The following is a 24626-nucleotide window of genomic DNA, read 5'->3' on the forward strand; positions in this document are numbered from 1 at the left end:
GACTCAAAGGGAAACTTTAAAAGGGCCTGGCTGACTGCCCAGGGATATAGATAAGATACATAACCTTGAGAACTTTGAAACAACAGCTGTGAAAGGCTTTGTGTTCTCTACCTAGAGAAAAAAAATCTCTCTCTTGGATTTTCTAAGCGTAAAGCCTTTAGTTTAAAATACCAATATGGAAGAAGACCAGGAACAAAATTTCCTTATAGATGAAGATCAACAAACTCTCTATATGTTGAAAACACTAATTCAAATTCTTACCACAACCAATGAAATGCTAAGAGGCTATGGGAAGGAACAAGAAGACAGCCCAGATATGAAAGCCCAAACTTTGACCACAACTAAAGAATCATCCATGCAAAATACAATAGAAAAAATGAAATATTCAAATACTATGACAGAAGAATCTACTATTCAACAAATATTGATATTTGAAAATCCAGAAAAGACATCGACAACTTGGGAAAAGGAAAAGGTTTCTTATACAACTCAGAAGGAACTAGAGGATCTAGAAAAAGAACAGTTGGATGAGAAGATAATAATAATAATAATTTTATTTGTATACCGCCCTTCTCCCGAAGGACTCAGGGCGGTGAACAGGGCAAACATATAAAAGTACAAAAATACAAAAGTTAAAAAAGAATTAAACGAAATGCCCAAGCTCAACAATAAGTTAAATACATTTAAAACAACAATAAAATCCCAACCCATCCCTCGTCAGGCCAGGCCGGCTTGTTCGAACAAATAAGTCTTCAGATTGCGTCGGAAGGAGCGAAGGTCGGGCGCCATCCGGAGCTCAGCCGGCAACCGATTCCATAAATCCGGGGCGCCCACAGAGAAGGACCTCCCCCTGGGCGCCACCAGACGACATTCTCTGACCGGTGGCACCCTGAGGAGGCCCTCTCTATGGGAATGCACAGGGCGGAGGGAAGTTGACGCCGGCAGCAGGTGATCCCTAAGGTACTCCGGACCCATGCCATGTAGGGCCTTGAAAACCATTACCAGAACCTTGAATCTCACTCGGAAGACAACTGGGAGCCAATGCAGCTCACGGAGCAGAGGTGTAACATGGGAGTATCGGGAGACTCCCAACACAACTCTCGCGGCTGCATTCTGTACCAGTTGGAGCCTCCGAGTGGTCCTCAAGGGCAGCCCCATGTAGAGAGCGTTGCAGTAGTCTAAACGAGAGGTCACGAGCGCATGAGTGACCGTACGCAGGGCATCCTGGTCTAGATAGGGCCGCAACTGGCGCACCAGGTGAACCTGGGCGAAGGCCCCCCTAGTCACAGTTATTATGTGGTCTTCCAGAGAAAGCTGTGAATCTAGGAGGACTCCCAAGTTGCGAGCCCTATCTACGGGGGGTAATAGCTCACCCCCCATAGAAAGAGATGGAATATTCTGAATATCCCGAGATGCCGGTACGTACAGCCACTCAGTCTTGTCGGGGTTGAGTTGAAGCCTGTTCCTCCCCATCCAGACCCGAACCGCTTCCAGGCAACGGGACATCATGTTGAGGGCATCACTGGGGTGGTTTGGGGTCGAAATAAAAAGCTGGGTATCATCAGCGTACTGATGATACCCAACTCCAAAACCACGAATGATCTCACCCAGCGGTTTCATGTAGATGTTGAACAGGAGAGGCGAGAGGACCGACCAATTGAGAACAACCACGTCGATATGGAAGAATAAAGAGACAACCCACTAGACCTACAAGTCCTCTCAAAAAAATGGTGACCGGATGGTTTTGCCAATATCAATTAATATACATGATTTTACAAGGAGATTGGTTCAATGACCCAAAAACAAGGACATGGAAGAAGATTTGGCAAAGGAAAAAAGCTAGAATAAGACTCAAGAAGAATGGAGTTTTGACCATTTTATTGAAATCTGAAACAGAATGTACTTAAATAGATAAGATTGTTATGACATTGTTATGAACTGAGATAAAGAAAAAAATTTGGTCATTAAAATTTAGCAGTATAAATACTAATAGCTAATTTGAATATTGATTTGTGCATAAAGGTCATGTAAAGGTGAATAATGTAGATGAGCTAAAAACCTATTGTTGAAAGTAAAATAGGTCTATATGGAATGTTAAAAATGAAAATTATTACTTTAAGCAAGAAATAGCAGACACAAAGAGGAAGAGAGAGGAAGTATTAAGTATTGAAATAAAAAGAAATTTTGATTACTAAAAAAACCAAAAACTGAAAACTAGCAAAAAGGAAGGATATATTGTATCCTTAATTTGTTGACATAGAGGGTGAGAAGTTAAGTAGACGGGATGTGTATTTTGAATATTAGATTTTGTGAAGAATGGTGATAGATGAATTGGGAGTATATTAAAATTTTTGGGAATGATAAATATCAAACGTAAAATTTAAATGTTAGTGGAAATTGAAACTGAAAAATCGATTATGTCATTGAATGTCTAAAAGATTGTATGTTAAAATAACTAGAATATGCGTAAACTAAAAACTATGGATATATGTAAGAAATTTATTTTCTATGTGATTGATAGGATAAAACTTGTCTTTTAATTTACAAATAGACAGTATATATGAAGGGAAAAAGAGAGGAAATGTTTATGGTAGCAATCTGAAATTTGTACTAATGACCTCTGTATGTAATTGAATTACTACTACTCAGCCACTACGTTGCTTTTCAAATATGTGAATGTAATATTAGAAAATCAATAAAATTTGTAAAAAAAAAAAGTACCGACAAAGAAAATGTAAGGTTTTAGCTATCACTTGCAGATCTTTTTAAAAAGGGTTTGGGAAAAGCAAAAATTCTCCAAATGTGGGCACAAGTTGCTAATAAGATTCAAAGTGGCAGAAAAAGATATACAAATGATTTCTGCTTTGCTGATTCTGAGGAACCTCTTAAATAGTGTTTCTTTTGCCGCATCCCTCAAGAGTTCATTGACTAGCAACGAACAAACAAACTTGCATTGATGTATATTAGAAATTATGAACTGGTTTCTCTAGATCAGTGATGGCAAACCTTTTAGAGACTGAGTGCCCAAACTGCAACCCAAACCCACTTATGTATCGTCGGGTGCCGGGTGGGCATGGCCCATTGGGTGGGTGTGGCCCATTGGGTGGGCATGGCTGTGGTGGTAACGGCAGACTGGGTGGGACTAAAAAGTTCAATCAATCAATTCCAACTTTGCAAGATTTTTTTCCCTGCAAAAAGTTGAAATTGATTGATTGATTGAACCTTTTTTTTTGCACACGGCGGCGGAGGCCTAAAGCGAAAAGGTTTTATGAAACCCAGCTGAAGGCCTGGGACTGGGGCAACGGCGCGTGTGCCCACAGAGAGGGTTCTTTGTGCCACCTGTGTCACCCATGCCATAGGTTCGCCACCACGGCTCTAGATAGTTGTTGTGGGTGTATATAACAACAGAATTAATCGGTTGGACATAGCAATATGTTATACTGCAGTGACCAGTGATAGAAGACCTTATCTACATGGAGACACACCTGGAGCATTGACTAAGCATCTCGTACCTACTTCCCAAGATGCACAAACTATGCCATAAATGCGATCCTTCAAACTTTGGAATATCATGGCTTGGAATATTGGATTTCATGAATTCTGTACTGAGAATTTATTCAGCAAATGCTGCCAGCTGCATAAGAGATACCACAGGCTTCCTAAGAAGATTGAAGTCTATTGGCAATCTTCTTAACAATACCATTGTACCCATCACAGATATGGAACAATATACCCCCATCCTTCATAAACATGGGCTTCAAACCATCATGATACCATCAGTGATCTCAGCATAATAAGCCGTACCACAGACTGCATGACTTTGTATTCATCCATAATTTTGTTACTATTGGCAATAACATACCTGCAAATCAGTGGCACTGCCATGGATACAAACATAGTTCCATAAATATGCAAATATCTTCATGAGTCACTTGAAACATTTCCTGAATTCTTAGCCCTTGAAAATCCCCCTTTCTTTGGGATTCATTGATGAGACTTTTAGCATCTGGACCCATGGAAATGAATCCTCATGAGAGCATTTCTCTACCCAGCAGTTGCCAGTAATAAGGCATTGATTTTGCTTGTAGAGTCAGCATCTTGCAACTTGCTTGTGAGGCACTTACTTTGCTGGGGTGTAGGATTCTCAGTCTGGGGATGTTTTCCCTTCTTCTTGGCACCAGTGTTGGCTAAAGAAGGATTAGGGCTGGCTGAGGAGGAGCCTGAACAGGTATCGGTATTGGAATCACTGGCTGTTGACTCATTTGGCATGGTACCTGTGAGACACGATCCACCAACATCTTGGAGGCTAGCTCTGAGGCCACAATATCTACAGATCACCTTGCATATCTACATGCTTCCAACTTCCATCCAGGACATACCATCAAATCTGCCATATATGGGCAGACTCTAGGCTACAAATGCATTTGTTCTATCCCACTTGACACAGATACTCAACTGTGAGATTAAACCAGGCAATTCAGGAGTCTAAATTGCTGATTCACAAGATCATTAGAAAATTAGAGCTAGATCACTTTCCAGAGGGGAGCCTATTAAAAGACAGATCATAGAAGCACAACAAAAGAACACGACTGTCACAGACTATAGCTCACAAAAAATATTATGAAGAAGCTACAGCCCATACTAGATAAAGACACAGTGCTTTCTTAGGATTGGGTGGCAGCTCAATACTTGAACACAGACTACCAACTCAACTTGAAGCAGATTCTCATAAGCAACAACAGACAACGATTCTAATGTGGGAACCAAGCCAAGATGGCTATGCTTTCCCAACATCAACAGCACTATCAGAGGCCTAACAACTTTACATGCAAAATTAGAGGCGCCTTCACATGTCCTTCCTCTTAATGTGATATGTGCCACGATCTGCCAGAGGTGCTGTTGTGGATTCTGCATAGGACAAACAGACCAAACATTGTACAAAAGAATTAATGGGCTCGAGTTGTGAGTTTGATATCAGGACTTAAGATGAGGATCAAAGCATTCCTTCATCTCAGATACTTCATTAGAGAACTCAAGCCATTTTGGAAACAAATGTTAAAGACAAAACTGAGGGAGTGATTGCTGAACTCATTCAAAGGTTTCCAGCTATCTCGGAAAGTCTCAAAAAATACAATGAGTTTTTGATGCCATATGATTGTTGTTTGATAAGGAACTTGTTTTCAGTCTCATGTATAACCTGTGTAAGCATCCTGCTTTGCCTTTATTTCCCTCCTGCCTCATCCTATGCCACTTTAGCCACTCCAGTTGTGGTTGTAGTTTAATGCCTCTGGGTGACTAGCACCTGATTGGTTTATCCTCCAAAGTTTCAGTTTTCAATATCTACATCAAGGTGCCTTGATATAATTCAATCTTCATGAAATGGGCTGCCTGATCTTCTATGGAATAATGCTGGCATTTGAATTGACAAAGTACACTTTTCTGGATCTTCTCTGATTATCTTTACATTTTGAAACATATTATTCTACAGATGCCATTGCTTGTAACTTAAGTGATTGCATTTTTCCTTTACTTGATTGCATTTTACCTGAATCGTCATGTTTTTTGTGCAACAAAGTGTATTTCAATTTGTTGAAGATCCTGTGCCAAGGATTTTTTTTGAAGGGGTTAGTTTTCTTTAAATCAGTGTGCTTGATGCTGTAGAGTGATTAACATATAAAATATCTATTTCTTGGGGCAACTTTGCGTGACACTTTTGTCTGAAATAAAGTTTCAGGAGGGACAAGATAATCTGCACATCACCGTTCTTTTTATGGTTGGTATTAAACTACATCAAGGTGATCAACTTTTTCTGGGGTTGGAGTTGCGCCTTATTGTCCTAGCTTTCCAGGGATATGGCAATGGTATTGGAAGGTCCTGAGAATTTTCAGCCTATTGTTTGTTTGCTCAGCTTAGGGACTTGAGGTTAAGAGTGGAAATGAAAATATTTTGCTTTTAGCCTTAAGATATCCCCAAACATCCAACCTCAGAGAAAATAATGCGCCGTAAAAATTGTCCACTTTTGTTGTCTTACGGAGATTCTCAATCATCCAGGTCATTATGGTCCCAAAGGTGCTTTGCCGAAAGGCAGCTGGATTGTCTTGGTTTTTTTTCCCCCTTGAAACTATTTCACTTCACATCCAAGAAGCTGCTTCTTCAGAACTAAAGAAGCTTCTTGGATGAGAAATGAAACATTTTCAAGGAAAAAAAATGAAGGAAGTCTAGTTGCCTTTTGGAAAAGCACCTTTGGGATGTCCACTTTGTTTCTCAATTTCAGCAGCGTACCCATCCCTTCATGGGAGTGCTGTAGTTTTTCCCCTCAAGTATCCAAACATATTGGAAAGCGGAGAGGCAAGAAGAGATCCTTACTTATATCTTTTTTCTTTTTTTTAGAATTGCTGATTGGTCAAAGTTTGCTCGTTTCATTTTCATGTGATTTGTTTCTTATCCCGATGTAAAACTAATCTGCCTTAAAAAAAATGTTTCATAAGTTATTGCAGGAGGCTGTATCCCAGTCCTTGAAAGAGCATGTGCAGCAGCGCTGAATTAAACTTGCTTTAGATCAGGATTGAAGAGGATTTACATAAAATATAACAAAAGTACAGTTGTCGCTGAAGAAGCTATATGTTGCCGATTCTAATGATATGTTGGATTCTTCCAAATTATACCCACGATATGCTTTTTTCCCCCCTTCTTTGCAGAATCCAGCTGCTGCTCCTTCCAGCTGGTCTGAATTAGATGTGCTGATCCTGGCAGGCACCATTGGCCATATTTCAAGTTTGGGTGCTAGCAGCTTTATTGAAGAAGAACACCAAACCTGGTATTTCCTGATCAATACCCTTTGCCTTGCCCTCTGCCAAGAAATCTGTAGACATTATTTCTTGACAAAGGATGGTGATCTGCAGATCCTCACAACGGGCAAGGCAAAGGCAGAAGAAATGGAAGAGACTCCTTCCCACTACAGAAGTGATATTGAAATAATAGAGGATGATCTGAAGATGGGCAGAGGGGCCAACCCTCTAAGCATAAATAACTTTGAGAAGTGGATGGCTTTAGCAACTCCCTGGCTCATCCTTATCATCTGTAGAGTGCTTCGTTCATTGAATCAAACTGGAGTCCAGTGGGCGCATAGACCAGATTTTGGACATTGGCTGACAAGGTGCCTATTTGATTTTTGTAACGTAGATTGCTTAAGGTCTAGTACATAAGTATATCGTGCCTCAAAAACCGATTGTCCCATCAGATCTGGGGACCCCCGAGGACTGGTGTGATACTGAAGAGGCTCCCTTGCTATTGACATTTGCTCCTTGCCTAATATTTGAGCTCTTTTACCCTTGTACTTTTAAACATGTTAAAATGTTTTAAATAATAATTGTCATATATATTAATTGAGTTTTAGCTTTGTTGTAGATGGCCCAGAGTCCCTGTTTTATGCGGTGGGTGGCCATTTACATTTAATAAATAAATAAGATATTACTTGCATCACTCCACTGGTGGGATACAGAGAAAAACCCCTCAGTATATCTTCTCTCTCTCTCTCTCTCTCTCTCTCTCTCTCTCTCTCTCTCTCTCTCTCTCTCTCTCTCTCTCTCTCTCCTCCCTCCCTCCCTCCCTCCCTCCATCTCTCTCTCAATGATATGGTATAATGATTTAACAAAAAACCAGTAGTTACTCTGATAGCAAGCTGTAGAAATCCTTCAACTAAGTCAGAAGAGAAACATGTCTTTAAACTTTTAGTAACTTTAACTACAAGATATGGCTAGCAGAGTTCTTAATTCTCTGGTTAAAAGGTTTTTTAAAAAAATATTTGCAAGATATATTAATCATATTGTGCTTGGGTATATTTCTTCCCTTGTTTCTTAAATAAAAAATAAGATTTATTTATTTATGTGACACTCTGCTTTAGCCTGAAAATCTCGAACAAGATTTGCACATATGAATATTGTATCCGTTGCCCCCACCCCCTTCTCCCTTTCTGCTTCTCTGCACTGTGTTTTGGGTTATTGAGTATCTGAAGGGAGGGGAAAAACCATCAGCAGAGGATGATAACCATGCAGCTGAGCAGTGGCTTAAAATGAATTTAGCTTTCCCCAACTGAATGCCTTCTAGATATGGGTCAGACTAAAATGCCCATCACCCAAACCCATCACCCCCAGCACCATGGGAATTAGCTAGTACATTGTGTCGCTTGTTCTGAGGCTGAAGTGCAGATTTTTCTTTTGAAAGAGGAAGGAAGCACTCAATGCATGAGGTTATTCTGGCCTCTCCCTTTCTTTTCCTACTATTTCTGTCTTACCAGCAGGTGCTAAAAGAATATCTGTGGAGGAGAAGTAGTTGAATTGGGGGTTTGGGTCAGGATCAATTTAAACTTTTTTTTTCATTTCTTAGTCTGATAACGTGAACAAATTAATCTTTGCATCTCTCGCTAAAGCTTCCTTTTCTGCCTGATTATGTTTCTTTCACCACAGAGCAAAGCTGCAGGGATGTGTGAGTGTGACACAACATTCCAGCTCCTTAACCAGAATGTTTCAGCAGCACGTTTGTTCTGGTGGCACAGCGTGCTTTTTAGAGCACACCTGACTTACTAAACTTGAGTATGCTGCTAGCCGTATGTGGAAACCCACCAATGGCTTGATAAGTGTGTGTTTCTGCAGGCCTTGCAATGTGTGTGTGTGGGGGGGGGGGGAGAGGGGAGAGGTATTGCTAGAACCCCAATGACTCAAAGCGTTGTGTGCACTGTGCTAAAAATAAAACGAGAACTAAGCACCAAGGCAACCCAACTGCTGTGACGCAAAAAAGCTAAATTATGTTGCTTTTTATAAACTGCCTTTTAAAGATTCCTTCTGCATTGTTTTGCTCTGTTTGCATTGCTGATGCTTATTGAAAGGAGCCAGGAGCTGAAACTGTCTTCCTAGATTTTATCAGGTATTGATCACACATCTTGGCAGCTATAATGCCTTGAAAGGCACTTTTTTTTTTTAATAGACAAACCCTAACCCTCCCCCCCCCAAAAAAAAAACAGTTAAATGTGCGATTTTTCTGGAAGCTGGGAGCAATGTTAAGCTGATCTCCAGTTGTGTTACATACGGAATCCTAAAAAACACAGGATTGTGTTATCAGGTTTAGGCTTGTTAAGAAAATAATGTTTTTTCTGAGAAGCAGGAAGTTGCAGGATCTGATTGCCACCTAGAAGAAAAGATTGATGCAATGGCTTCAGGAGAATGGTTCTACTGAAATGCCTACTAAATTTTCTGACAAGGTCTGCCAAAGAAAGTACTCCCGGGGCTCCTTTTTCTGGTCCCAGTACCGTATTTCTGCAAAAATAAGACCCAAACGGAAAATAAGCGCTAGCATGATTTTTCCAGATGCTCGTAATATAAGCCCTGCTCCAAAAATAAGCCCTAGTTGAGATCATCAGGGAGATGCATTTAGTACCATATTTTCCCCCAAATAAGACGAAACTGGAAAATAAGCCGTATTACATTTTTTGGACCAAAAATTAATATAAGATCTGGTCTTATTTTGGAGGAAACACGGTATATATCGGGAATCAGTAGACAAACCAGTTTTATAGCTAGAAAGATATTTCCCTTTATTTACACTAAACTTTCATCAAAGATTTTTGGGGAAATTATTTCTACAGAGCTCTTCCACATCAACACAGTTACCATCTGAGAATGCAGTGGTATTTTCCCTTTGTCAGAGGTTCCTCAAGTGAGATCCAAGAAGGTGGGGAAAGTTTCTTGAAAGACAGTTTCTCTGCCGTTTATGAATCTTCTTCAGCCACCTGAAACTGCAGCCACACCTTTAGTATTTTACTGGACCACAGTGGTATACTGTAGTATCATGAGTCTGGGCATTGTGCATCCCACAATATGCCCCATAATCCTTTACCCAATGCAGTTGATTCCATATTGCTGATCTACTTAGGGTAAAAGATTTTTGTCCCAATTTCCTCTTTAATATTTTTCCCAGAATGGGAAAATGTGCATTTCCCCCCCAGAATTATAAAGGTGATTATTATAACAAGTATAACTAATGGAGGCCGATTTGCTAGCAGAAATAAAGGTATATCAGCGATTTCAAATCTATTTAAACTCTGCCTAGCACTTAAAACAGAGCACTGTATGTAACTGGGAGAATTCAACAAGTGTTGGCCCACAGTTGAGAAAGCTTCCTGAAGTTATCATCCAATTAACTTTAATGAAGGTGCCCCACAAAGCCAATCTGAACAGAACAGAACAGAACAGAATAGAATAACAGAGTTGGAAGGGTCCTTGGAGATCTTCTAGTCCAACCCCCTGCTCAGGCAGGAAACCCTATACCAGGCATGTCAAACTTGTGACGTTGCGCAATGTATCGGAACTTTTTCCCATTGCCGAAAATGGGATGGGTGCGGTTTCTCCGTGACGCTCCGGCCTGTGGGCCGGCAGTTTGACACCCCTGCCCTATACCATTTCAGACAAATGGCTGTCCAATTTCTTCCTAAAAACTTCCAGTGTTGGAGCATTCACAACTTCTGGAGGCAGGTTGTTCCACTGATAAATTGTTCTGTCAGGAAATTTATCCTTAGTTCTAGGTTGCTTCTCTCCTTGATTAGTTTCTATCCATTGCCTCTTGTCCTGCCTTCAGGTGCTTTGGAGAATAGCTTGAGAATCCCTCTTCTTTGTGGCAGCCCCTGAGATATTGGAATTGCTATCATGTCACCCTTCATCCTTCTCTTCATTAAACTAGACATACCCAATTCCAGCAATATGAGCAACTGGCTGAAGGACCTGGGTCCCAATTCTTTGGTAGGTTTTGAAAGGAAGTATTCTAATTATAGACCCTGTAGGCTCCCGAGAGTCAAAAGCAATGTGGAAAGTGCTCACTGAAAATGAGAAGCTTGAAACACCGCTGAGCTAATGACTTTTGCAAAAGGCAAATGAAATCCTCACATCGTTCAGTCAAATGACTTTATGAAGAATACGAAGGTTCTAGAAAGAGGCAACACAAATGCCTTGAATGGGATTGTCAAATGTCAGATATTTTGGTGCAGAATAAATGCTGCCTAAAGACTTTACAAAAGCTGATGTGGTGAGAAAAGTCTACTGGTTTTCTGATCAGCGAATGAATCGACGCTTGCTAAGAAAGAGAAAAATAAAACTTGTAAGTGAACCTTATATAAAAAAAGATTTAATTGAATTTGTTGTTGGTCTTACAGCTCTGAACACAAAGCTGAACTTTCTCTTCTGGCATCAGTGTCTCTGGTTATGATCCTTGTACTTGTTCATCGAAGATGTTCTTTGGTTTCGAAAATAGCAATGGCGTTTGGACTCTTGGGAGTGTACAGTTACCGGGCAGCGATAGGAAATGTGGAATTTCCATGGCAACGAGACAGAAAAGAAATTTCAAAGTAAGTTCATTAGCAAGCTATGTAAATGTACTTAACACCTTGAGGTCTAAGAAATATCACAAATAAGTACTATGTGGGTTTGTGCACGTGTTTTCTAAGAGTTGTGGGCAGATTTTAGGTTTGAGTGGTTTACACTGTTTTGACAAGAACCCTGGAATCTGCCAGTGAGGTGTCGATGCAAAAGACGCACGCTCAAAATTAGAGAGTTTTGATCTTAGCAATTTGTTTTGCATATTACAACAGAACAGTCATTCTGTTTCTGGGTAACTCAGGTTTCCCCCATTTTAGCAGTTTATTTTAGGCAAGCCTGAGAGATTTCTTATGCTGCTGCAATTATTTATTCATTTAATGGATTTGGACACTTGCCTCTGGGTGGCTCACAAAACCAAATATGAAGCCTTTTCTTTCTTGGCTAGCAATACATTTTTTGTTGTGTCATTCCTGTGGGCTGCATAGGATCTGGATAGAGATCAAACATCTCCAGAATGGCATGGTAGAAATTTTTAGATTCTATTTCCAAAGAGAATGTGTGGGGAACGTTCTAAAGCAGACATGTCAAACTCGCAACATCACGTGATGTCGTGAGACGTATCACCACTGTTTTGCCATTGCCGGCAATGGGGTGGGCGTGGCTTCCAGATGATGCGTCCGGCCTGCGGGCCAGCAGTTTGACACCACTGTTCCAAAGCATGGGTGTCAAACTCACCACATCACGTGACGTGTCATGATGTATCTCAACTTTTTTTTTTCATTGCCGGAGCTGGGCTGGGCGCTGCCTCCATATGATGCAACCAGCCTGCGGGCCGGCAGTTTGACAGCCCTGTTCTAAAAGGTAGGTTTTATACTATAAGTGCTGCATCTTAAATTCTCCTGATGAGAAAATATTATTCACCTATGGGTCTGGTTGTTTGCGCCTAACATGACAAGAACTTACGTCACCTTAGTGAGATCATCCCATTCCAGTTCAGTTCCAAGGTACAAACTCTCCACTTCTACTTTAATACTCCCTTTATTTCATTTTCTTATTATAATCCCTCCAATCCAAACAACACTACAAGATTGCACTATAAATTAATATAATAAAAATTTAAAAAAATTTTTAAAAAAACTTTTGCTTTTGGAGGAGCTCTTTACAGCCTTTGCTGCCTATCCACCATCTTCAAATTAATATAATAAATTCTTCCCCCATTTAGTCATATATCAAAATGGGCAGGATAGAAGGCAGGGAATGCTGCGTAGAGCAGCTAAAATTGCGATGAACCTCATGGATCAATTCAAGCATGCCGTTCCCACCAGTGGCTAAATATTTTTGAGAACTTACTTGATCAAGTCAGCAACATTCTTCTATCATTTATCCTCAGGTTCTGCAGCACCAGTTCTATTATACAGTATTGCAAATACTGTCCCTTGAATGCCAAAAAAACCCCACAATTAATGTCCCATGTTCATATCCAATAATGGGACCTGGACAGGAGACCCACAGGAGAAAAACAAGATTAGAAGGGGACCCATGTGAAAAAAGTAACTAGATTATTCTGCCTTTAAACATGTGCAAATACCCACAGATTATTTGTTATCTGTTATAGGCAACTAATTAAATGTTAGAGGGCAATGGTAGGTATAGCTGGGGGAAAAAGTTTGGGAAAACATTTTCCTAAAGTTTCCATGAGTTTACAGCTAGCTGTTCTGTAAGAAATGATTGGTAGGAATTAATACCATATTTCCCTGAAAATACGACCTAGCCATAAAATAAGACCTAGCTTATTTTGGGATGTTCGGGTTAATATAAGCCCTACACCAAAAAGTAAGCCCTACTTATCCCTGTCCACCGTAGTTTTTTTGGCAGGCTGGATCGTGTGCTCCCCCCCCCACCTTACCTGTGCCGGTGCCACTGCTGTGAGTTAATTTTGCAGCTCAGCTGAATTGTCCAGCTGTGGCACGCCATAGTTCCCATCAGCTTCAGGAAATCTTAGGACAGGATCCTCGCAGCTGAAGCAATCCAGCTAGCCCGAGGTCAGGTTGGCCGTTGCAAGAGGTGATGATACGTAGTTCCCATCAGCTTCAGGAAAGCTTAGGCCAGGCTCCTCACAGATGAAGCATCCAGCTTGCCTGAGGTCAGGTTGGCCGTTGCGGTAGGCATGACCCGTTCCCATCATCCAGCTCTGCTGCACATGTGGGATGAGCCTCCTGGAACAGCCAACCTGACCTTGGGTAACCCGGATTGCTTACAGGGTGAGGCTGTGCGTTGCAGGAGGACGACTTCAAAGGGCATGCCTGGATCCCTGCAGCTTCTGGAGGCTCTGAGTGCTGCTTTTCGCGCTGCTTGGTTTCCCCCTCCCCCCAGGCCAGGCTAATTTGGTGGGCGGGATTGCCTTCTGCCTTTCCCGCCACTACACTGGCAGCTGGCACTACCCTCTTGAGAGGCGGCATGGTGATTGGACAGTGGCCACGCTGTGAATGGGGATAGACCATCCCCCCAAACACCGCCAAAAACAGCAAGGCAAACCCGCATACAGATGCGGCGGCAAAAACAGTGGTGTGAAAAAGGCACATACAGATCCCTGAAGTTCCTGGAGACTCTGAGCACAGCCCTGGGGCGGCCTTGCTGGGCGGTGGCGGAAAGGGCGCTGAGGTGGCAGGTGGAACGCCGGAGGCTTGGGAAGGGAGGGTGTTGAAGAGGCTGGGCAGGGCACACATGCCCTTCCCATGCCAGGCCAACCCCTGCAGCCCCGGGCTGATTGTGCTGGGCGGCGATGGGAAGGGTGCTGAGGGGATGGCCAGGTCGAACAAAGCGGCAGGTGGAGCGCTGGAGGCTCGGAGGGAGGGTGGTGAAGAGGGCGGGCGTCCTGCCATCAGCACCCATCCCTTTCTTTACCTGACTCCCAGCCCTGTGTCATTTCTTCTTCACGATCCACTGCCACCATGTGCAGGGAAACGAAATAAGTTTGTGGTGGGAGGGAAAGGTCAATCAATTCCATCTTCACCCTGGTACCATACCTGGTCTGCCACCACACTCTCGCCGCTGTGTTGCTTCTCCACCCCATGCACAGGACTTGCCCCACCCCCACGCGCTCGCGGTCTACCGGTACCAGCAAAAATTAAGCCCTCCCCAAAAGTAAATCCTAGTGTTTACTTCAGAGCCCAAAAGAAAGTAAGACCGGGTCTTACTTTTGAGGAAACATGATATCTGTTGATATTTATAAAAGCATCTTGGAATGTGACTCTTCCTTATAACTGCTAGCATAATATTACCACTTCCTGTACATTCATAGCTGCATGTAGTTTAAGATTTGTGGCCTGTTAGTAATATGCCTTCTTAAAGTTCATCAGAGTGGTTGCTTTGATCAGTAAAGTATGCAACTATTTGTGATTTCAAGCTAGAAGTGTTCTTGAACATAGCACTGGGTTAGATTCCTAGTACCTTTCTAGAATGAAAATAGAGTAGTTATTTATCCTCAAATTGTAATTTATGGCTGCTTGATTTATGGCGTCAGCCTGAATAATACTTTTCTCAAAGCCTGTGCTTTGTAAAGCACTGTAATGAAATTCAAATAGCAAATCTTTTTTCTTTCTAATCCTTGCTTGATATGCAAAGCTGGCATAGTTTTGCTTCAGTGGCTGTCGCCCAAACGGGAGGTTGTACAGAAAGAATGTGAGAGGTGCACCATGTTTGTGATTGGTTCATAATGTTTAACGATGCCTGTTCCATCAGTGGACCTGCTGCATTGTAAATGGATAAAGCAGCACTTAACAAGAAAGGAAAATTGGAAAATTACTGTCACTCTATACTTTTAAAAGATGCGACCTGCGGGAGGCCTCCTGGTGTTTAACTATTCTGACAGCTGTATACTATATACACAGATTTCCCTAGGACAGTTCAGGTAGGATCCGAGGTCTCATCCCAGGTCAGGGGTGTCAAACTCAATTTCATTGAGGGCCGCATCAGCATTGTGGTTGCCCTCAAGGGGCCGGGTGGGTATGGCCAGGGTGGGCGTGGCCTACTGGGTGGGCGTGGCTAGAGTGCGTATGACCTAGTGGGTGGGCATGGCCAGCTCTACCTCGTTCGCATCAAGGGTGCCTATGGGTGCCTGGGCAGGAGTGGGACAGATCTGAGGTTCTCTGGGCCAGGGCCAAGGCAGTGGGGGCCGTTCCCTCCCTGTTTCCAGGATGGCTTCACGGGCCACATGAAACCACTTTGCGGGCCGGATCCGGCCCCCGGGCCTTGTGTTTGACATGTCTGTCCCAGGTATTCCCATGCAACATAATCAAATCTCAAGAACCACCCCACTTTTAGTTTTTGAGTATTGTGAGTCATTTAAACTCCTGTTCTTTGATTAAGGGGTAGTTTCTAAGTTTTCTTCTTAAAAAATGCATATACATACAGCATATTTCGGACTGTTGAAATTTGAAGATAGTTCCTTATGATCTTAGAAAATCACCACCCGTCAGGATAAAAAAGCATGTTGTTGGGTCACTGTGTTCCATTTGGAAGATTATTCATTATTGTTGGCAATTCCCATCGTCCAGTACGCTCACACAGAGAAGGCCTCCTCAGGGTACCGTCAGCTAGGCAATGTCGGCTGGCGACCCCCAGGGGGAGGGCCTTCTCTGTGGGAGCACCAACCCTATGGAATCAGCTCCCCCCTGAGCTTCGGATAGCCCAAAACCTCCAATCCTTTCGCCGCGGCCTCAAAACACACCTGTTCCACCAAGCTGACCTAGACTGACAGGCATTTTAATTAATTTATATTTAGTATTTTTAATTCATTTTAAAATTCTCTAATTTTTTATTGCACTGATGTTCTCAATTTTCATTTTATCTTGATTTATGTACTTATTATATGTTTTATTGTGAGCCGCCCTGAGTCCTTCAGGAGATAGGGCGGGATATAAATCCCATCAATAAATAAATAAATAAACTAGATTGGCATTTAACGAGAAGCCCAAGATTAGAAAACTCACGGTGCCAACTCTTGTACAGGCCACTATTGGCCTGTAACAAATCTGTTAACTTTCAGGTCATAACATTTTCATGTAACATATGCTTCACTGCAAGATTCCCTTTAAATGTACTTAATGAGTAAAGGTATACTTGGGACACACATGGACATGGACTGCAATAATCATATAACGTTGGCCACAGGAGTAGTTACTTCCCATTCCCCCCCGCCCCAGCCCCCCACCCCCCAGCTCTGAATTTTAAAATGAAATCCCAATAGTTCTGTTTAAAAGTGCTGGATTAAGATAAAGATGTAGATAAGGAAAGGATGATGATAATGATTTCAAGTTTTAACAGCATCTGAGATTAAGTCATTAAGATTTACTAAAATCTATTTCTTCCACTTAATGAAGGTGACTCTAATTCAATAAGAGCTTATGCCATAAGCAATTATGGTGATCTCTAGGCAGACTGTCAGTTTGAAGCTGATGAGATTTAGGGCAGTTAATTATTTTATTAGGGTTGCGCATGAAAAGAAAAAAAATAATGGATTGGAGATCCGCTTTTAAGTGTTGATTGATGTTTGATGGATTTGTCCAAGACTATTTTTCTTGCAGCGATTCTCTTTAAATTCTTCACTGAATTAACTTTAATGCAGGAAATCTACTATTAACACTGTTCCTGATTAGTGGCATCTATTAAAATATCTATATGAGTATAAAACCATTGATTTAAGAAGAAAAAATATCGTGATGAAAAACAGTATGCAGAGGCAGAATATTGATGTAAGCTGGCGATAGAAAAACATTTGGAAGTAAAAATAGCCATTTGTTTTTATTTATTCACTTACCGTAAGTTCTGTCTTGCTTCTTATCATGGTAGGGAAGATACAGCAGAGAAGAAAGTCTTAGGATCTTCCAGAACATTTAAAATTGATATTTAAGAAAAGGATAAAGTTTTCTCCGCAGTTGTTTTTATTGGGTATTATTACAGATACTACTGTTATAGACACTAAGTTGATGTTGAATCTAATTACGGCAGCAAGACTTTTAGTAGCGCAATATTGGAAGAAGGAGGAACTGCCGACTATAGAAGAGTGGACTTTGAAAGTTTCTAACTTGGCGGAAATGGCAAAGATTTCAGCATATTTGAAAGAACAGTCACAACAGAGATATATTGTGGAATGGAGAAGATGGATTGAATATATTCAGAATAAATATGGGACTAAAAAGTTTCATTTAGCATTTGAATAAGTAGTGGTTTTATATGATGTATTATTAGTTATTTGTTATCTGTTAGTAATATAATTATGACTATGGAGAGTTAAAGTGCGATAGAATTTATTGTCTTATTTTTGTTGTTAGCATATTCTAGCTTATGTTTGTATCACTATACCCTGTATTCAGCTCTGGGAAGTCGGGGAGGGGGGAGGGGAGGGGAGGGTTGGGGAGAGGGGAGGGGGAGGAGGGAGTTTTTTCTATTTAAAAATGTATTGTAAAACTTTTCAATTAAAAAAAAAGAATTTAGCAGGTTTGGGTTTTTTGTTTTGTTTTGTTTTGGAGTTCTTAATATTTCTTGCCAGGATTTTGGGAGCAATCAGTTGTGTATATTGTGTTGTTCTTTCATTCAGGATTGATGTTTCCAACTCAAGTCTTTGATGCATCCTTGTTGCATGCAAAGTCTCCATTCTGTCAAGGGCCAGTGAATAAAGGGAATTAGTCGACCACATTCTCCTTTTATTTTTGACCCCTCTTGAGGCATTTGAAGGAATCTATTGGGACTTTTGATTGACTTATAAGTCCATACTCTTATAGAATGGGTTTTCCAGAGAAAATTACTGAATGGGGGAAATGAAGAACTTTTGTAATCTTTTTGCTCTTTATTGGGGAGATAGTAGCATACACGAATAAACTGGGCTCCTCAGATGTAAAATTTCTTTTACTCATATATTTGCATGCCGAATGGCTTCAATCAGTCACTTGTAGTTAAAGATGCTTTTGGGTGATGATGTTATTCTATGTCACATATTGGGGGTTAACTCTGAAGAATTATAGAAACTCTTGGGCTGCAAAATACTGTTGTTAACAATGGCTTATTTAAATCCCGAAAGTGGTAGGATTAATTATTATTAATACTGTATGGTTTTATGGATTATGTGGTTTTTATGTCTTTTAAGAACCCCAAATTGTGTGTAACAGAGAGGATTAGTTCAGATTTATGATTATAAGCCCTCATGCTCTTGATGCCTTGCAGCTGACTGAAGTATTTATTTGGAAATAAGTTCTGTTGAGTTCAGTAGAAATTTTTCCTCAGTAAATATGCATTCAAGTGGACCATTAAACTCTGTTAAATTATGTCGCAGTGGGAACAACTCTATAGCTATGATGGCAACAGTTTCATATAGGGAGTGACCTACCCATTTTTTGCTGTGGGAAAAAAACTTTGTTTTAGAGCAGGGGTGTCAAACTGCCGGCCCACGGGCCGGACACATCACGATGAAACCGTGCCCACCCCATTGCCGGCAATGGGGAAAAAGTTCTGATACGTCGCGTGACGTCATGTGACGTCGCGAGTTTGACATGCCTGTTTTAGAAGATGTTAAAGTAACTAAAAGTCTGAATCTGAGCTTTGGGACAGAAAATCCCCAGTTCAAATCCTCACCTGTTCCCCACCTAAGCACATTCATGTGCTAAACTGTATAGATGATGTTTTATTTTCTGGATTGGGATTTTGAATATACACATATTAGTTTAATATATGTATCTGATAGAACATTAATGTTGTGAAGGCAGATGTTGTGGTGGCATGCTTAAGAATGATTCATATTTTACTTTTTAAACCTTTTGAATTGACAGACTTCCCCCCCCCCACTATTCCTGAGAGAAATTCAGCAGAGCTTTCAAGTATCGATCCGCTTTCTGAAACTACGGTAATTTCATACATATTTATTTGACAGTGCTGTGTATTTTTTGGCTAAGTTTACAGTATAGCACAGTAAGCTTTAACTGCATTCGTTTCAGATAAATATGTATGGAATTAATCTCATTCTTTTCAGAATTCTGGTTTAAGATACTTTCCTGCCCGGATCACTCTGTTTCATTTAAATTATTGTATAATTCTGTTTGTTGGGATGCATAATGTGATCATGATGAGTTTTACCGTCAGTAATGGCACATGGCCACTACTTGTTTTGAGCTAATGTTTTCTCTGCATTCTAGCAAATTATGTCCAGAAACAAATGTTTGAATTGTCAGAAGTTGATTTCATTATGTCTTTTTTATTGTCTCTTTTTAGGGGCATAATTGAAGCACGTTTTGTTTACATCTTTGTTCTTGGCATCATCTTCACAGGCACAAAAGATTTATTCAAATCTCTATTTTTTTCAACGGATACCAAGATCAAGTTTACAGGTTTATGGGAAATCTACAGTGGGCTGGTTCTGCTATCAGCTCTCTTGTTCAGACCTCATAACTTGCCAGTTTTGGTCTTGTGCCTATTCATTCAAACCATGATGAGAAACTACATCTGGAAGCCACTGGAGTTTGATGCTGCTCAAGTTACTATCATGCATTATTGGTTTGGACAAGCATTTTTCTTTTTCCAGGTAAGCCAAGAATTGCAAATCTTTAGAAAGAACATGCAGTGGTATATAAGCAAATTAAGGAGCTAGTTTCTAATATCAGTTCAGATGCTGATGATAACACTTTTGATCTTTGTTAGCAGCTAATATTATCACAGCACTTATTTTGGAGAAAAGAGTTGAATAAAAAGTAGTAGATCATCTGATACAACATTCTCTTCACATTTCGATACTTTTGCCAATATGTTTTATTACCTCTAATAGCTGTAGTTTATTTCAAGTCATTTTTATATCCTGTCTATTCTCTCAGACAAAAGCATGTAGACCACGAAGCTTCAGGTACTGCTTTCTTCCTTTAACTAATCTGGAATGGAGTTTCACAAATGTCTTGTACTCCAAACATTTTAAATCACATAAAGCCTTTGATGAAGATAAAACATTTTAGATAATTTTTTATTGGGAAAGGCCGTGTTTAAAATATGCAGCCCTTTAAATTGTACCCAGGAACCAATTAAAGCCAAAGTAGTTGGTGTAAGACTGATTTAGTGGTCTATAAGGCATGGAAGAATTTTAAATGAAAGCTGAACACCCATAGGGCAAAAATATTCATTTCTGTAGTCTGTAGTGTGTATTTACTCTTTTACAGTTTCAACCCATTTTTAATATTTATAATTGTTTTAATGTCTTGATTTTTTACTATATTGTAAGCTAACTAGAGTTACCTCAGACAGTGAGATGGGCAGTTTTATAAATTTAATAAATTAATTAATTTGAGGGTCATTGTTCAGAGAAATAACAGATTTACCTATTTGGGATGAGATCACAGTCCTTCTACGGGGGTGTAGAAAATGAAATGTAGACCTCTCTTTTGTTTCCTAAATTAAGGAAACAGACAAAGCATTTTTTAAAAAATCAGGTTCACTTGAGAAACCAACAGTTCTTGAAAGAAAATGATTCTGAAACTGCAGCACCTATATGGATAATCTCTGAGCTAATGACTGAAATGTGCTTCGGAGGGCTGTTTTTGTATGTAGTCCAGAAATGTCAATTATACAGAATTTTGCAGCCAGGCCAGATTCTAGGGGGGAAAAAAGAAACAAGCAAAAAACGGCATTTTATCCTGGTGCCAGTTTCTTTCATCTGAGATACAGAGTATTGTTAATTGCCTTTAAAGCCGTAGGTGCCTTGGATTTTGAGAACGGTCTCTGATTCCTCCTATCACTCACTGAGGCCTAGTAAGAAAGTTCACCTGTTATTGTCACAGATGTGTCTCATGGCAACTTAGAACAGTTTTCACATTAGCTGCTCCAACGTTTTTGGGTGCATCCCTTGTTGAACTGAGCAGCATAATTGTTTTCTTTGCTTTTTTTTAAAAAAAAAGTCTTGAAAATGCATCTTTTTTGACAGTCCCTTAATAGTCGTTCCCTTTAATTCATTGTTAATATTCTGGCTTTTAACTTGATTTTTTTAATTTTAAGGCTCTTTCTATTGTAAACCACCAATGAATTGGTGGTGGTGTATAAAGATTGGTTATTTATTGTTTTACATCAGAAAAACCACTTTGAATGCTATATTTTCCTTCAGGATGTAACTTTTAAATGCCCTTTCAAGGACATGGATTATATTGTAGTAATCTGAGAAATAATTAAGGCATGGAAAAATCTGGTCTTTAGAGAAAGTGATGCTCTAACTAAAAGAGGCTGGAAAGACAATCCATTGCCTATTGCTTTTGTGCTATTTAAAAAAGCTTTTGTCTTGAAGTTAAAATTATTATTTTCCTAGTGCCTTTCCACATACTCTGTTTATATTTAATTTCCCAATTGTCCAAATTTATATCTAAATGAAGACTGAAGACAGGCTGCAGGTATAAATTATTGGATGATCAGTGTAGCACTATATCAGCCCTTTGATTTTAGGCAAGAACTGCTTTTGAAGCATTAAAAAAAAGGCTTGGCCCTTAAATTGGCCAAATGTTACTAATTTATTTTCAATCTATAAGAATTTAAGAAATGTTTGCATTAGGAAATCCTAAAATGAAGATAATCCTTTTCTGGAGTAGAAAATGTTGAAATGTGACAATATCTTTGGAATATATAACTAAACTGTTTCTAGATAAAATTTGCTAGTTTCACTAGTTAAAATTTTAAAACTAAAACACAATTTTATACTGTCTACCTCCCCATTAAATGAAGTAATCTCTTTATATGTTATATTAGCTGCATGTATTTAAAACATAATTCTCTTCATTTATGATTGGATTGCAGTGATATTTCAGAATAAACTGACAGATTTAGAAAAAAAATAATGCTGTCACACTCTTGTAGTACAGTTTAAATTTTAAATTTTCAGAATATTGTCAGTCTCCGTTACCCTTAGCAGCTTTTGTCTAGAAATAAAAGGAACCAAACAATTTTAAAGTACTATATTTTGTGTCTCTGCCTCCAGCTATCAATGCCTTTTATTTGATACATTAATCCATACAGATGTATGTTTTCATATGGTATTTAATAACTTAATCTATTACTGACTTCTCCACATCTTTCCTTGGGGTACTTAGCTAATGAACCAGACGTGTTTTGGTGACAAATAAGTATCTCTTTAGAGGTGAAGATGAATGAACACATCTAGCTAATTAAAAAGCATTGCTTATATCTTTTCCTTCCTATTTTCTGCACTTCAGAGATAAAAATCTAGAGTGTTAAAGTTATATGGCACATACCAACCTAATGTAGGTTAAAGGAAAGAAATATGGATGGCAAAGAAGAGGAGAAAAATGGTGTGGCTAATAGCCCAATTAGTGTGCGCGTTAGTCTCTTCTGAGCCTGTAGTTCTGTAATTCTTCACTTATTTTGCTACCATCGACATGCTGCAATCTGTAATTCCTTTATATCGAGTTCTAGCTTCATAAAACTTCAGTGCTTAGCATGAAGCTTTCTGTCAGGCTTATTGCCTCCTACGTGCAGGGAAATTTTGGCAAAAAGGATTCTTGTTTATGATCAGAATATTAATGTCAAGGGTTCCACTTTATGATATTCTAGCAGTGGCTTTCCTGCTATGACAAATAGCTTCTGGTATTGATTTTGAAAGGCTCTCCGGCAAGGCGTCCACAACGAGTCTTCTTAACATAGAAGAACTTGGGTGCATACAAATCCACCGAGATTGGTTACAGATCTTCTGCAATGTAATCTGACATAATCGTATTTGAAATGTTTTTGTGTAGTATTTTCTACATGAGATTTTTTTAAAATTGGAAGTGTAACAATAAGCATACAAATGAAAAGAGAACCAAAAAGGAAAAGGAAAAAAAAGAGGTTAAAGAAAAAGCTAAAAGTGCAAAGGAAAATGAAGAGGTGTAGGTAAAGAAAGAAGAAATGTAGATAGAAGAATATATAAAGAAGTGTTTTCTCATCTTCTTTAAGGTAGATATAAGTACAATATTATTTTTTGACTTCTCTCTAGGGTTACATCATGACTCTCTGTAATCTATCTAATCATCATGAGCATAAATCACAAGTTCATTTTTTTTCCTTTTTAAGCAAAACGTCCATAAGGAGTTTCCAGGCATCAGTAAATGTAGATATTGGATTTTCTGTAATCAAACAAGACAGTTTAGTCATTTCAGCAAGTTTTGTCATCTTCACCAATCATCTCTCTAAGATTGTAACATAATGTACATGTATTTCAGTCTTTTCAGCCACATAATGTTTCTTCATTGCTCTGTCTATGTATCTTTATTATTTCTTGTCTATAAAATGCTTCTTATGCTGAGTGTCAAAAAGATATTTTCAGGCACGGTCTGGATTTGTATCTTTCCATATCCTCAATGTCTAATACAGTGATTTTTGAAATCTACATTAACTTTGACTTTATTGCACCACAAGTGTCCATGCCGCCCAAATCTCAGGTCATGTTTTTCTAACTCTAAATGTCTTTTATTTCTCAGCAATTGCCATTCTTTCCTCCAAACCAAACAATGAGCTGCAAAATACAATTTCAGATCAGGTAGACCCAGTTCTCCTCTTTCCTTTGTACTTTGTAACATATTTTTAACTCATGGCTTTTTCTCTTGCCGTACAAATTTAGATACCCCTTTTTTGCCATTAATTAAATGATATACCAGTTGTCAAAACAGGTATTGTGTGAAACAAAAACATAATTCTAGGCAAAACATTCATTTTTTATAGTTTCTCCCATCTTAGCTTGTCCTTTTTAATGTTATTCCATGCCTTAGAATACTTGTTTTGAAATAACATAAAATTCATAAATGTTTTAAAAGGTAAAGGTTCCCCCGCACATTTGTGCTAGTTGTTTCCAACTCTAGGGGCCAGTGCTCATCTCCATTTCAAAGCTGAAGAGCCAGCGCTTGTCCGAGGACGTCTCCGTGGTCATGTGGCCGGCATGACTAGACGCCAAAGGCGCACGGAACGCTGTTACCTTCCCACCATAGTGGTCCCTATTTTTCTACTTGCATTTTTACGTGCTTTCAAACTGCTAGGTTGGCAGAAGCTGGGACGAGTAATAGGCGCTCACTCTGTTACGTGGCACTTGGGATTCGACCCGCCAAACTGCCAATTTTCTGATCGACAAGCTCAGCGTCCTAACCCACTGAGCCACCGTGTCCCTTATAAATGTTGTAGTGTTAAGCAAATGTTTCATTTTTTCCCTCAATCTTAAAACCAGTTTTTTTCATCAGTTCTATTTGACCCTTTGATTTC

The 24626-nt window shown here is 39.7% G+C and overlaps 1 protein-coding gene across 1 annotated transcript in view; it reads left to right on the forward strand.

The window, feature by feature from the left end:
• Positions 1-24626, forward strand: part of PIGG (phosphatidylinositol glycan anchor biosynthesis class G (EMM blood group)) — an 81294-nt gene that overhangs the window by 32631 nt on the left and 24037 nt on the right. Inside the window, exons 9-11 of the mRNA XM_083353723.1 lie at positions 6699-7156; positions 11201-11392; positions 19626-19935. Of these exons, the coding sequence (XP_083209849.1) occupies positions 6699-7156; positions 11201-11392; positions 19626-19935 (960 nt within the window). The remainder of the gene's footprint in view (positions 1-6698; positions 7157-11200; positions 11393-19625; positions 19936-24626) is intronic.

The sequence above is a fragment of the Vipera ursinii genome (genome assembly GCF_947247035.1).
Source record: "Vipera ursinii genome assembly, chromosome: 2".
Taxonomy (NCBI): Eukaryota; Metazoa; Chordata; class Lepidosauria; order Squamata; family Viperidae; genus Vipera; species Vipera ursinii.